General features: G+C 41.8%; 1 protein-coding gene across 7 annotated transcripts in view; it reads right to left on the bottom strand.

Annotated features, from left to right (window-relative positions):
- EHBP1 (EH domain binding protein 1) overlaps positions 1 to 15,862 on the bottom strand; it is a 480,146-nt gene that overhangs the window by 16,138 nt on the left and 448,146 nt on the right. For all 7 annotated transcript variants that reach the window (XM_077282492.1, XM_077282487.1, XM_077282490.1 and 4 more), the window contains 2 exons: positions 12,827 to 12,926; positions 11,294 to 11,367 (listed from right to left, as the gene is read on the bottom strand). In XM_077282492.1, the coding sequence (XP_077138607.1) occupies positions 11,294 to 11,367; positions 12,827 to 12,926 (174 nt within the window). The remainder of the gene's footprint in view (positions 1 to 11,293; positions 11,368 to 12,826; positions 12,927 to 15,862) is intronic.

Genomic DNA, 15,862 nt, shown 5'->3' with positions numbered 1-15,862 from the left:
AGCCAATACAAATCAGTCTCGCAGTTTGATGAAAATTAACACTAGTTTTGTAAAGCGCACATCAGGGGATTGCAGTCAAGTCTTATCTTCAGTTCCAGTCAACTAGCAATCCTGAAAGAGTTTGCATCATCATCAGAGCAGGCGATTCTGCTGGTGAACCTAATCAATCCGCGGAATACTGTGGCTGTGCTGTGTAACAAAGCTAAAATAGATTTACAAATGGGGTTTTAGGGGATAAGCTCCTCCACAGGATTACATATTGATTTTAAAAATAAAAAAGCTTATCATATAAGCCAAAACTGAAGAAAAAAAATTTCAACCTATGCAAAAGAAAAAAAAAAAAGTACTCACTTCAAAACATGTGCCAAGAGTGCATCGCGATGAACAAAGTGCTTGAGATATAGTTATTGAACAAAAAAGCGCAGTGTCAAGGCCCAACCACAGCGAGGGATGTAATGAACTTACTGGAGAATGATATAGCCATGGGATGCAGTACACTGCCATCCTCATTATGGATGTAGACAGCTCCCGGATGGGCAGAGAATTTGATGTACTTACAAGACTATGTTGCAAAGACCTATTTTTTCCAATGGGAAAAAGAATTACCGTAAGTTGCAGAGGATTTTGCTGTACCAAAAGGTATGATATTCCTGCGAGAGGAGACTAACTTTACAAATTAAGAATTACACCATTATCCCGATTTTGTTAGTTTGGGCAGAATTCCTCGGGATGGGTGTTTCTCACTATTCAGCACAGTGGCTAATACTATGGCAGCAGTAGAAAAGCATAAAGAACATTGGTTAAAGGGGCATTTTGGTTCCATTTATTTCTGCATTAGGAGGTGAGCGAGGACGGTGATGACTCTTCTACTGATACCTGCTGGGACAGGTGTACAATACTGTGCATTATATAGTCATGACTGAAAATGTTGGCGCCCTTGAAATTGTTCCAGAAAATGAAGTATTTTTCCCTGAAAATTATTGCAATTACACTTTTTTTTTAATATACCATACTGAACAAAAAAATAAAGGGAACACTAAAATACCATATCTTAGATATCACTGAATGAAATATTCCAGCTGCAAATCTTTATTGATTACACAGTGGAATGCGATGAGAACAATAAAACATAAAAATGATCAATGTAAATCAAAATTAATATCCCATGGAGGTCTGGATTTGGAACGATACTCAAAATCAAAGTGAAAAATCAAATCACAGGCTGATCCAACTTCAGTGGAAATGCCTCAAGACAATGAAATGATGTTCAGTAGTGTGTGTGGCCTCCACGTTCCTGTATGATCTCCCTACAATGCCTGGGTATGCTATTGATGAGGCGGCGGATGTTCTCCTGAGGGATCTCCTCCCAGATCTGGATAAAAGTCTGTAGTAAAATGTGGTGTTGGTGGATGGAACGAGACATGATGTCCCAGATATGCTGGATTGGATTCAGTTCTGGGGAAGGGGCAGGCCAATCCGTATTATCAATGCCTTCATCATGCAGGAACCGTTGACATGTTTCAGCCACATGAGGCCTAGCACTGTCATGCATCAGAAGGAACCCAGGGCCCACTGCACCTGCAAATGGTCTCACAATGAGTCTGAGGATCTCATCCCGGTACCTAATGGCAGTTAGGGTACCTCTGACTAGCACATGCAGGGCTTTGCGGCCCATCAAAGAAATGCCTCCCTACACCATTACTGATCCACTGCTAAACCTGTCATGCTGGATGATGTTCCAGGAAGCAGAACGTTCTCCATGGCGTCTTCAGACTCTGTCAGGTCTGTCTATGTGCTCAGTGTGAACCTGATCTCATCCATGAAGGGCACAGGGCGCAAATGTCGAATCTGCCAATCTTGGTGTTATCTTACAAATACCAATCGCCCTGCATGGTGTTGGGCGGTACAACACCCACTTGTGGAAGTCAGACCCTCATCCACCCTCATAGAGTCTGTTTCTGACAGTTTTAGCAGACACATGGATGTTAGTGGCCTGCTAGAGGTAATTTTGCAGGGCTCCGGCACTGCTCCTCCTGTTCCTCCTCGCACAAAGGAGGAGGTAGTGTCCTGCTGCCACAGCTCATATGGATGTGTCATCCTGGATGAGCTGCACTACCTGAGCAATTTCTGTAGGTTGCACACCACCTCATGCTACTGTACAGTACCTCTAGGAGTGAGAGCAATGACAAAATGCAAGTGAACAAAAAACAACAGCCAAAAAGTATGAGAACAGAAAAGTGGTCTTTGGTCACCAACTGCAGAACCACTCCATTTATAGAGGTTGTGCCTTGCTAATTGCCTATCATTTCTACCTGTTGTGTGTTCCATTTGCAAAACAGCAAGAGAAATTGATTCACAATTAGTGTTACTTCATAACTGGATAAGTTGATTCCACAGAACTGTGATTGACTGGGTTACATTGTGTTGGTTAGGGGGTTCCCTTTATTTTTTGGCAGTGTGTATGTTTATTTCCTTTGTGTGTACTGGAACACAAAAAATAGAGAAAAAAAGGCAAATTGGACATAATTTCACACAAAACCTCAATGACGGGCTTGACAAAATTGTTGGCAGCCTCAACATAATATTTTGTTGCACACCCTTTGGAATAAATAACTGTAGTCAATCACTTCCTATAACCATCAACAAGCTTCTTACATGTCTCAACTGGAATTCTGGACCACTCTTCTTTTGAAACTGCTCTAGGTCTCTCATATTTGAAGGGCGCCTTCTCCTAAAACCAGTTTTAAGATCTTTCTACAGGTGTTCAATGTTAGATCCAGACTAACTTCTGGCCACTTCAGAACTCTCCAGCACTTTATTTCCATTCATTTCTGGGTGCTTCTTGAAGCATGTTTGAGGTCATTGCTATACTGGAAGACCCATGACCTAGGACGCAAACCCAGCTTTCTGACAATAGGCACTACATTGCAACCCAAAATCCTTGGGTAATCTACAGATTTCATGATGTCTTGAACACAATCAAAAAATCCAGTGCCAAAGGCAGCAAAACAACCCCAAAACATCTTTAAACCTCCACCATATTTGACTGTAGGTACTGTGTTCTTTTACTTTTAGGCCTCATTCCATTTTTGTTAAAAAACAAAATGATGAGCTTTATCAAAAGGCTCCATCTTGGTCTCATCTGTCCACAGGATGCTTTCCCACAAGGATATTGGCTTACTCACATACATTTTGGCAAACTCCACTCTAGCTTTTTTATGCCTGTGTGTTAGCAGTGGGGTCCACCTGAGTCTCCTGCTGCAGCATTTTATTTCATTCAAATGTCGACCGATACTTCACGCTGACACTGATGCACCCTGAGCCTGCAGGACAGCTTGAATTTCTTTCGAACTTGATTGGAGGATGCTTATCCACCATTAGGACTATGCTGTATTGTATCCTTTACATTTTTCTCTGCTGTCCACATTCAGGGAGATTAGCTACAGTGCCATGAGTTGTAAACTTGTTGATTATTTTGAACACTCTGGACAAAGGAACATCAAGATCTCTCGAGATAGACTTGTAACCTAGAGATGGTTGAAATGTTTCAACAATTTTGGTTCTCAAGTCCTAAGGCATTTCTCTTCTCCTTTTTCTGTTCTACATGCTTAGACACACAGAAACACAATGCAAGGTGTTGTTACAGTGCAAGTGATGTTACAGATCGCTTGGAAAATGCTAGCATTCTTCAAGCTAATTTCGCTTGTAAAACGCTAGTGTTCAGCGGGAATACGCATGCCAATTCCGCATGCAATATACCCGCGGCAGGAGTTGCGGAATTGCCGTGGAAATTTCCGCGGCAATACTGCAACGTGTGCACTTAGCCTCACAGATTGGAAGGACTCTTTAGGGTGTCAGGTGCTGTGCTTTAGTTATGGTTGACTTTTCCTATTTTTTCACCAATCACTCCTGTACTATTAAATGTAATCTTGCTTTACTTTTCAAAAAAAAAAAAAAAAAAAAAAAAAAAAAATTATATATATATATACACACACACACAGTGTGTCCCTAAAGTCATGGTGCACTTTTAGGCCATGTGCACACGTTCAGGATTGTTAGCGTTTTTTTCGCTATAAAAACGTGATAAAAACGCGAAAAAAACGCTAACATATGCCTCCTATTATTTACAAGGTATTCCGCATTTTTTGTGCAAATGTTGCGATTTTTTCCGCGAAAAAATCGCATAGCGGAAAAAAAAGCAACATGTTCATTAAAAATGCGGAATTGCGGGGATTCCGCACACCTAGGGGTCCATTGATCTGCTTACTTCCCGCACGGGGCTGTGCCCACGATGCGGGAAGTAAGCAGATTATGTGCGGTTGGTACCCAGGGTGGAGGAGAGGAAACTCTCCTCCACGCACTGGGCACCATATAATTGGTAAAAAAATAAGAAATAAAATAAAAAACAGTCCTATACTCACCCTCGATGTCCGGCGCTGTGTTCCCGCCTCTGTGCTGCACGCTGGCTGGTTCCTGTAGCTGGTGTGCGCTGAAGGACCTCGCCGAATGACGTCACTGTCCTGTGATTGGTCGTGAGCGGTCATGTGACCGCTCACGTGACCGGACCGTGACGTCACGGAAGGTCCTGTGCGCACACGCCAGCTAGAGAAAGAGGAACGGACGCCGCTGAGGAGATGTCTGGGTGAGTATAAGCATTTTTTTATTTTTTTTATTATTTTTAACATTCTATCTTTTACTATAGATGCTGCATAAGCTGCATCTATAGTAAAAAGTTGGTCACACTTGTCAAACGCTATGTTTGACAAGTGTGACCAACCTGTCAGTCAGTTTTCCAAGCGATGCTACAGATCGCTTGGAAAACTTTAGCATTCTGCAAGCTAATTACGCTTGCAGAATGCTAAAAAAACGCGAAAAAAACGGAAAAAAAACGCAAAAAAAAAAATGCGGATTTCTTGCAGAAAATTTCCGGTTTTCTTCAGGAATTTTCTGCAAGAAATCCGCAACGTGTGCACATACCCTTATAGTTTAAATTCTGGCACCCTTTCTCTGGCCAGATCATATCTGACCTGCTCATGAGGAGAGATAACAAGAGCCAATCAAACAACACAAACACATTTAAGCTGTTGCTGAGCCCACAGTCAGATTAACCCCTGATAAACTGAACTCTGATTAATACACTGCCAGGTCTGTGACATCATTGGGATGTGTGTAGGGCAACAAATGGAACCCACATCGTACTGCACTGAATAGGTATGAAACTGGGAGAGTTTTTCTTTTATTTGGAGCACATTTCAAATTTCTATTGTTTTTAGTTGCTTTCTAGTGACTGGTCAAAAGTGCACCATGACTTTACGGACACACTGTGTGTATATATATACTGCTCAAAAATAACACATCCTAGATCTGAATGAATGAAATATTCTCATTGAATATTTTGTTCTGTACAAAGTTGAATGTGCTGAAAACAAAATCACACAAAAATCATCAATAGAAATCAAATTTATTAACCAATGGAGGCCTAGATTTGGAACCATACTCAAAATCTAAGTGGAAAATCAAATTACAGGCTGATCCAACTTCAGTGGAAATGCCTCAAAACAAGAAAATGATGCTCGGTAGTGTGTGTCTGGTCTCCAAGTGCCTGTATGACCTCCATACAATGCTTGGGCATGCTCCTGATGAGGCGGCGGATGGTCTCCTGATGGATCTCCTCCTAGACCTGGACTAAAGCATCCACCAACTCCTGGACAGTCTGTGGTGCAACGTGACGTTGGTGGATGATGCGAGACATGATGTCCCAGATGTGCTCAATCAGATTCAGGTCTGGGGAACAGGAGGGCCAGTCCATAGCTTCAATGCCTTCATCTTGCCGGAACTGCTGACACACTCCAGCCACATGAGGTCTGGCATTGTCCTGCATTAGGAGGAACCCAGGGCCAACCCCACCAGCATATGGTCTCACAAGGGGTCTGAGGATCTCATCTCTGGACCTAATGGCAGTCAGGCTACCTTTGGCGAGCACATGGAGGGCTGTGTGGCCTCAAAGAAATGCCACCCCACACCATTACTGACCTACTGCCAAACCGGTCATGCTGAAGGATGTTGCAGGCAGATCGCTCTCCATGGCATCTCCAGACTCTGCTGTCACGTGCTCAGTGTGAACCTGCTTTCATCTGTGAAGAGCACAGGGCGCCAGTGGCGAATTTGCCAATCCTGGTGTAATGTGGCAAATGCCAAGCATCCTGCACGGTGTTGGACTGTGAGCACAACCCCCATCTGTGGACCTCGGGCACTCAGACCATCCTCATGGAGTCAGTTTCTAACCGTTTGTGCAGGGCTCTGGCAGTGCTACTCCTGTTCCTCATTGCATAAAGGCTGAGGTAGCGGTCCTGCTACTCGGTTGCTGCCCTCCTATGGCCCCCTCCATGTCTCCTGGTGTACTGGCCTGTCTCCTGGTAGCGCCTCCAGCCTCTGGACACTACGCTGACAGACACAGCAAACCTTCTTGTCACAGCTCGCATTGATGTGGCATCCTGGATGAGCTGCACTACCTGAGCCACTTGTGTGGGTTGTAGAGTCCGTCTCATGCTACCACGAGTGTAAAAGCACAACCAACATTCAAAAGTGACCAAAACATCAGCCAGAAAGCATTGGTATTGAGATGTGGTCTGTGGTCCCCACCTGCAGAACCACTCCTTTATTGAGTGTGTCTTAATAATTGCCAATTTCCATCTGTTGTCTATTCTGTTTACACAACACCATGTGAAATTGATTGTCAATCAGTGTTGCTTCCTAGGTGGACAGTTTGATTTCACAGAAGTTTGATTTACTTGGAGTTATATTCTGTTGTTTAAGTGTTCTGTTTATTTGTTTGGAGCAGTGTATATATATGACTATGAAAATTGTACATTCACACTGAAGGCATCAAAACTATGAATTAACACATGTGGAATTATATACTTAACAAAAAAGGGTGAAACAACTGAAAATATGTCTTATATTCTAGGTTCTTCAAAGTAGCCACCTTTTGCTTTGATGACTGCTTTGCACACACTTGGCATTCTCTTGATGAGCTTCAAGAAGTAGTCACCGGGAATGGTTTTCACTTCACAGGTGTGCCCTGTCAGCTTTAATAAGTGGGATTTCTTGCCTTATAAATGGGGTTGGGACCATCAGTTGTGTTGTGCAGAAGTCTGGTGGATACACAGCTGATAGTCCTACTGAATAGACTGTTACAATTTGTATTATGGCAAGAAAAAAGCAGATAAATAAAGAAAAACGAGTGGCCATCATTAGTTTAAGAAATGAAGGTCAGTCAGTCCGAAAAAATTGGGAAAACTTTGAAAGTGTCCCCAAGTGCAGTTGCAAAAACCATCAAGCGCTACAAAGAAACTGGCTCACATGAGGACCGCCCCAGGAAAGGAAGTCCAAGAGTCATCTCTGCTTCTGAGGATAAGTTTATCCGAGTCACCAGCCTCAAATCGCAGGTTAACAGCAGCTCAGATTAGAGACCAGGTCAATGCCACACAGAGTTGTAGCAGCAGACACATCTCTACAACAACTGTTAAGAGGAGACTTTGTGCAGCAGGCCTTCATGGTAAAATAGCTGCTAGGAAACCACTGCTAAGGACAGGCAACAAGCAGAAGAGACTTGTTTGGGCTAAAGAACACAAGGAATGGACATTAGACCAGTGGAAATCTGTGCTTTGGTCTGATGAGTCCAAATTTGAGATCTATGGTATTGTGCGATGCAGAAAAGGTGAACGGTTGGACTCTACATGTCTGGTTCCCACCGTGAAGCATGGAGGAGGAGGTGTGATGGTGTGGGGGTGCTTCGCTGGTGACACTGTTGGGGATTTATGGCTACCACAGCATCTTGCAGCAGCATGCTATTCCATCCGGTTTGCGTTTAGTTGGACCATCATTTATTTTTCAACAGGACAATGACCCCAAACACACCTCCAGGCTGTGTAAGGGCTATTTGACCAAGAAGGAGAGTGATGAAGTGCTATGCCAGATGACCTGGCCTCCACAGTCACCAGACCTGAACCCAATCGAGATGGTTTGGGGTGAGCTGGACCGCAGAGTGAAGGCAAAAGGGCGAACAAGTGCTAAGCATCTCTGGGAACTCCTTCAAGATTGTTGGAAGCCCATTCCCGGTGACTACCTCTTGAAGCTCATCAAGAGAATGCCAAGAGTGTGAATAGCAGTCATCAAAGCAAAAGGTGGCTACTTTGAAGAACCTAGAATATAAGACATATTTTCAGTTGTTTCACCCTTTTTTGTTAAGTATATAATTCCACATGTGTTAATTCATAGTTTTGATACCTTCAGTGCGAATGTACAATTTTCATAGTCATGAAAATACAGAAAAGTCTTTAAATTAGAATTAGAAACCTGGCATAAAATTCATATTGCAAAACTTGGATCAAAAAGAAAAGTTATGTTGTATCAAATTTGCACAAAAAACAAAGTTCATAAACTTTGTCCGGACACATCCTTGCTTGGTAACCAAGAGTACTTTGAGATCACTGACCCATCCATTAAGAACAAAAGTGGTCAATTGTGACATGTCAATGTGATATCCAAAAGTGAAAAAGATGAAGAGCAATGTCCACCAGCTACTCTGACAAAGAAAGTCATTTATTTGTTGTGATAATAGACTCGGCTTTGAGGAAGGTCCTGGGGGTCGCAGCGGAACATTGGTCTGTTGTACTTTCTAATAAATCACTTTTTAGGAGCCATATGCGCACAAATTGGCAGAACTTTTCATTTTGCAGCAGTGTGAAATTGACAAGATGTTATGAAAAACACGGGACACGCAAGAAATGTTTAATAATGACTACAAGGCTTTCCTATTCCTTTTGTTTGTTTTTTTTCAGAAATGAAGTCCCTGAGCTTCATTACACATACACTCTATTTTCATACATTACTGTAGTTTTTAACACGTCTGTTTATTTTTAATATTCCGAGTTGTAGGTCATATTTTGGGGATATGATGGGACAAACCTACCGGACTTTTGGCAGGCATTGCTATTCTGATATGTTAACGCAAATTCTGATCATCCAGACTGCTAAACAGATGTTCTCTGAGTATGATGGTGACCGGTCATGATCACTATTTTAATCCAAAATCTATTTGTCCAAATTCAGTAGTGGTGAGATGGGAAAAAGGCCCAAGGCTGAGCAGTCAGACACAAGGCCTAATGTAACAGCTGTGGAGCTGATGGAGGGACGTGCTGGAGGGGCTTTGGAGTTTTTGGACAAATCAATGAGCTCTATGTCTTTACTTCCGAGACTTGAGTTTCTTCAGTAATAGACACCTGCTGGATTATCACCAAACTCCTGTGGCCCAAATCTATAATCAGTAAGAGGGTATCTAACGTGTGCAGTTTACAAAACTGGTGTCTTCTAAGGTCGAGTCCACAAGAGTCAGAACTGCTGCGGATTTTCCAACCGGATGTACGGAGGCAGCAGAACTCAGCGACAGCAAAGTGGACAGGATCTGAACAACTCGGCCTCCACAAACAGTGGAAATTTCCCACATGAAAATTGATTTTTAAAACTATAGCATGAAATTTATGCTTCAGAAATAAGGACTTGCTGCAGATTTTTCTCCATCACCTTTAATAAAGAAGTGAAAAATCTGAAATTTCTGCTGCGGAAAATTGTCAAAAAATAAAAAAAAATATAAGCAAACGAGAATAAAGCAGTTTACTCACCTTCCGCGACTCCTGTATTCTGGCCTCTTGGATCCCACAGCCAGTCTTCGTTTACTGGCCCCTTCCGATTATTTGTGTTGTTACATGACTGCTGCAGCCAATCACAGACTTTAGTGGATATACTGAACAGCTGCAGAAAATCTGCAACAAAATCAGCAGAATTTGGTGCAGATTCTGGGCCGGATTTGAATAGAGTACTCCACACTTCGCCTTTCTGGGGTCATTTAGGAGAAGTCTCAAGGGCTGTTCTTTTACATTACCTCTCCTACAGAAGCTCTGATCTTATAGGTTTGAAGCTTGGAGGTAGGGTACATTTTGGAAAATCAGTGAGTTGTTTTAGACATGGCAACGAATAAGAGACTGTAAGGATAAGCGTCACACATTATTTGCTTTGGTCAAAAACAATACCATGAGTACAAACTGTTACATAGAGTTTTCCAATAAAACATGAACAAGAACCTCTACTTTGTGATGGACTTTGGAATAATAATTGATGGTAAACTGGTCGGGTCACACTGAGCGCGTGGTCTAAGGCCTCATTCAGATGTCAGTGATTTTTCTCATGTAAATACACGGATGGATTTTCATCAGTGTTTTGGATCTGATTTGCATCAGTGATTGTTCATTGGGTCAGTTTCTACCATTAGAATTTCATCAGTGATTTTCTCATGTCACAAAAAGAAAAACTGCAAAAGTCTCTTTAACACATTAGGGCTTATGTAGATGTGTGCGCAACATGATCCGAGCGCATACTGCAATGCACGGACTGGCCGCGGGTCTCCAGTCTCATCTATAAGAGGCTGTCGCGCCCAGGTTGGGCGACCTGCGGCCAGTCCGTGCATTGCGAACTGTATATCAATGGCCATAGTAAGATCAGTGGTGGTCGGAAATTATATACAATTGTATGTGGATTACAAGCCCCTTTGCACGAATGGCAGCGCATGACGGGGCCTCGTCTTCAAGATAGATGTGGGTCCCACTGGTGGGCTATACATTTCGGGTGTATCTTCTGGATAGGGCATAAATGTATGAGATGGGAATACTCCTTTAAATATGAAGACCTGAGCTGTCAGCTGCTCTCATTGCCATTGCTCAGATACCTTGTGCCATTTACTCCATACAATCTTTCAGCATCCATGAAAGTCTCCTAACCTAATTGCAATTGATTGAATATGGATCAGGAACCTTATCAGGTGAAAAAAGAAATTACCAAGTGACAGTCTGGGAGGTCAATACGGAGCAGCTCCCATCACTCAGCCGTCAGATGCTATTTGGGGGGGCAGTGATATAATATTTATAACAAATGGCAGCATTCCACTGACACTTCAGCAGATATGAATAGAAACTTGTCATTGTCAAAATAATCTGCATGTAATTTTCATCACAAAGACCAAATCTTTCCCGTATTATTTCACTATTAGTAATTAATGATGATATTTTGCATTGTTGTATTCTTCTGTAAGTGCAATGAGCCGAATGCGTATATTTTATGTTCATCCTGAAACGTTAGCACAGCACTATAGATTCTTGTATTACTATTGTTTTTCATTTTTTAATTTTTTTTGCATAAGGTTTGGATTTTTTTCAGGCACGCCTCATTTCCATCTTACCTTCTATTGCAAGCATTGCTCGTAACTCTCGGTTCAGTAGCTCAAACCTTCTCTCTAGGTCATGTTCTTTTTCCCTATAGGCAAGTTTAGAGAGAAGTAAAAAAAAAAAAAAAGAAAAAGAAAAACACGGCTCATCAATATGTTAATTACTAAATCATTAAACACTTAAAGGGATCTTTAGTGCGCATTGATTTAGGGAACTCATAAATGACTTTTCGCTGGAGCAATAAGCTACTTCTCACAAATGATACACAGACAACGATGAGGAGCGATGATGGACGGCAGCAAGTACAACTTCATGAAGTTTAGTCATCGGGTCCCTTCGCACCTATGTGAACTGGTCAGTGATGGTAAGCCTGTCTCACCTTCATTACATTACAAAAATATCTCGATATTACCTTGAAAATGTCGAATCTTACATTAATAATTTTTATTGACCACAGTTACAAGAAACCAACCATTGAGACTACTATCGGACCAAGGAAGTGGGCAAGTTTGGCTCCATGTTCCTTGATGGCGTGATGCCTCTATCGGCACAAAAGGAAGAACACTGGAAAAAGATCCAGCTTTACCTACACATACACATTAGAGCAAAATCATCTGAGCCTGTTTATGGGAGCGTCTATCTCATCCCTCCCAAAAAATGATGTGATACAGAAAGAAGGATAGGGATTGCCAAATATCGACACTCGATCCTCTTGTTCCTAGGATAGATAAGCTGCCACCAGAGCGGTCCGCTAGTGGCATACTCCCCTTTACCCACCCAGAATACATGCATGCTCCTCTGAGCTATGCGTGCATGTTTATGGGTGAAGATTTGGAAGAGGGCTATTGAAGGTGTCAACGTTTAGACCACTCTTTTCTCCTCTTGGGTAGGGGGCAATCAAGAACCAGGCTGTCTTCTTAAGGAATCGGGAAGTTTGGTTGTGTAATACCATCTATTTTATATCTACATGATTTAATTACTAATAAAATGCAAATATTTTACAGTGTATCCAATTTTCAGACTATAATTATTTTTACTTTTTTTTTTGCTATAATTATTTTAACCGTCGGGTATTCTAATACATTTTGTTTTCTTTCGCTGTTAATCCTCCCTTCCAGGGTCAACACCATAACAGATCCTAAGCATGTCATAACATAACTAGCAAGTGAGTTACTAAGATCCTTGTCACCAGTGGTTGGATATTATTAGCTGACGATAATCCCTCTTCTGAGAGCCTAACCGAACAGGAAATAATGGGTAACAATGGAAATGGAAGAGTTCATTTTAATTTTCCTGAGTCACCGGGCAAAAGAGATGGGTGCAGCCCGAGAATCGTTAACCCACTTATGTTTACATGCGTCAGTCAAAGTGTAAAGACATCAGGATCGGAGAGAACCAAACAATGCTTATCTGGCGCCAATATCACTGGAGGGCAGAAAGACTCGCATGGAGACAAAAGTCAGAGCAGACTTCATACAATTACTTTTGCATAAATCATAACATGTACGATCGTAAGTGTAACCGAGACAGGTGCCCCATGGACTTACAGAAGCGAGAGCTGGTTCATTCTCCTGATCAGGGCGTTTTTCTTGTTCACAAGCATGAACCATTCCTGCATTAACGTCTCCTCTTCTTCTGTGTACATTCCTGTATTAAAAATGATGAAAAAAAACAAAATATTAAGAGATGAGCAGTTCAATTAGCCCTGCCCTGGTCCGGCATCCGGTCTTCACTTTCTGTCCCTGGAATATCTGGCCGATCTTGACGTCGCAGCCAGAAGCGCCCAGGATACCGGGCATAAAAGTAAAAACTGGCAATAACCAAGGACCAGACTGGATACCGAATCAAGGCAGTATAAAGTTAATTGGTCATCTTAAGTAAGCATACAAACAAACACAAAGTCAAAAAGGTTTGGTTAGGTAATCCCTGTATGTGTTGCTGCAGTCGAACAGCCGCGAGACATGCAACCGAGGGGACTAGAACATATTATTCGAGCATGCCGAAGACACCAACACCGAAGTATGCTCGAATAACGTCTTATCTAAACACATTCTCTCATCACTAGGATCACACTGGTTTGTGGTCCCCCCTTGCACATAAACATCTATACGATGAGTTAATACACAGTATAAAATGATGTTGTTCACTGCAGTATATCTATAAACCACATTGTGTGAACAAGCTTGATTAAAAAAAAAAAAAAAATAAGAAAAAAAAGCCACGACACTTAATTTGAGCTAGTTTTAAAACTCTTTTTTTTTGTTTATGGTCGTTTTGTTTAATAAAAAATAAAACAAAACTTTTAAAATTTATGGAAAATTAAGAAAAAAACAACACAACATGAATTCATCATGGAACATGAATGATGACTTAATTGTGCCAAGGTATTATAATGTTGTGCAAAAACAGTATGGACCAACTAATGTGAAAACTCTCAGAAAACAGCTGGATCGGTGTCATTGCTCTGTTAATGGCCATTTTAATTTTTTACACCGAACTCGCACTAACACAGACTAGATATTAGCTAAATAAATAGTTTTTTCCCCCAAAATTTACATAAACATAGAATATAACACACTATATAGTGATGAAGTAGCGTCGACTGCATAAATTGATCAATTTGCCCTTATACTTTTACATTATAAAAAAATTATCAGGACATCAGGGAAATTTGTGAGTACACTTTCATATTGAATCTGGAATAAAAGGGACTTTAAAAAATAAACAAAAAAAATGAAAATTGTGGGGTTTTCATCATTATGCTTAAAGGGGTTTTCTTATCACACTCAATCTGTCATCAGGTTTATGCCGACCCATCTGAGGACGGCATAATATAGTGACAGAGAGCCCAATTACAATCGTGTGTCCCTATCTTGTAGCCGGTTATGTTCATGAGCCGTGGCTGATTTACAGCCATTTTTCTATGCAGAGTATATGAAGAAAGCTATTGATCAGCCACGGAAGGGCAAGAGAAGGCAGAAATCTCAAATACCAGGACGCTGCACAAAATAAAGTGTGATTTCATGAACACTACTCCAAGACATCCAATAAGTGACCCAGTGCTGAAATCAGGCCTCTGTCACTGGTAGAGGTGCAGCTTGGCTCACAGGGTAAGGAGATCTGGGGGACTCAGACAGCTGTCGTTGGGTTCAAAGATTCAGTGTACTGCCTTCACCAAGGTAAAGTGGCTTGTTTGCGACCCCCTCTACCTTGACATCCAGTGCAAATGTCCCAAATGAACCCCCCCTAGCTATGTCCTTGCTTTCAACATCCATACCTTCTCCTATCCTTTAAAGGGTCTTTAAAGTGTTGATGTTGACTTTCAGGGCTCATTCTCAAATGCGAGAAACTCAGATGAGTCTCGCACGTCAATACACCCGGCACTCAGGAGCAGAGCAATACATGCAGCCGCACGCTCCGCTCCTGAGTGCCAGTTGCAGTGCCGGGTATTGACATGCGAGACTCATCCGAGTTTCTCGCATTTGAGAATGAGCCCTTAGGATGGCTCTCTCCAATAGGTGGTACTAGAGTCCCTCTCCTCTACATATTTAAATTCCCAGAGGAGCCTTCAAGTCGCCTTGCATTAACTTGGCTTTTCATGAGGAGAAACTTTACACCTAAGATTCTCTGTCAAAGGCCTCTCACCAAGCCTACAAGTTCTTTTGTTCTGCCCTGATAAGGGGCAAAAATCCCCAAACATGTGTCTTCAAATTGAGCTTTTGGATTGGCTTCTTATCCTAAGTCATGTGTCAAGACCCTTTGAAAGGTTGGTATTGACTTTTAGAATAGGTTGCACTAGTGCCCCTGTCCTTTTTCTCTACGAAGAGACTATTTAGATATTTAAATTCCAGGAGGAGCCTCATGTGGCCTATAAGACTCCTTCCTTCAACCTGGCCTTTTCACAAGGAGAAATTTTACCCCTTAAAGTCTCGGTCAAAGGCCTTTTGTGCAGCCCACAAGTTCTTCTGTTTTGCCCTGATAAGGGGCAAAAATCCCAAAACACGTGTCTACAAATGGAGCTGTTGGTTTGGCTTCTCATCCTGAGTCATGTGGCAAGGCTCTTTGAAGGATCGGTATTGACTTTTGGGATTGCATCTTTCATAAGGTGGCACTAGTGTCTCTGTCCTCCTCCGCTCTGAGAAGGCTACTTGCATATTCTCCTCCTGTCTCTCGTATTTTGTATGTAAAAACCCATATATCATTTAACAAATTCCAATACTGTGTAGTAAAAAAGATAATTTCTGTATAATGACAGAATACAACCTTGAAGGCTTATAGAACTGAGAATGTGACTAGTTTAACTAACTTAATATATATTCTCCCCCCCAAAAAAAGAAAGCAAAAAAAAACCCTTCTGCCTCCAATGTGGAAAAGAAGCCACTGTGTAAATGGAGAGGGTGAGCGCGCGGGTGGCGGCGTAATATTCTGTAATACACCTCATTTATATGTTGAATGTTGTAGACACAATCCTTTGTATACAGATACACACACCATTTCCCACTGCAGCTTTTTTTTATCAGCATCATCACAGCCACTGTATGCACAGCCCATAAATATAAAGTAATGTCGCTCTCATCCTTTAC

Source organism: Ranitomeya variabilis, chromosome 2 (genome assembly GCF_051348905.1).
Source record: "Ranitomeya variabilis isolate aRanVar5 chromosome 2, aRanVar5.hap1, whole genome shotgun sequence".
Taxonomy (NCBI): Eukaryota; Metazoa; Chordata; class Amphibia; order Anura; family Dendrobatidae; genus Ranitomeya; species Ranitomeya variabilis.
The sequence above is the reverse complement of the archived record's forward strand: the minus strand, read 5'-3'. Positions and strand labels throughout refer to the sequence as shown.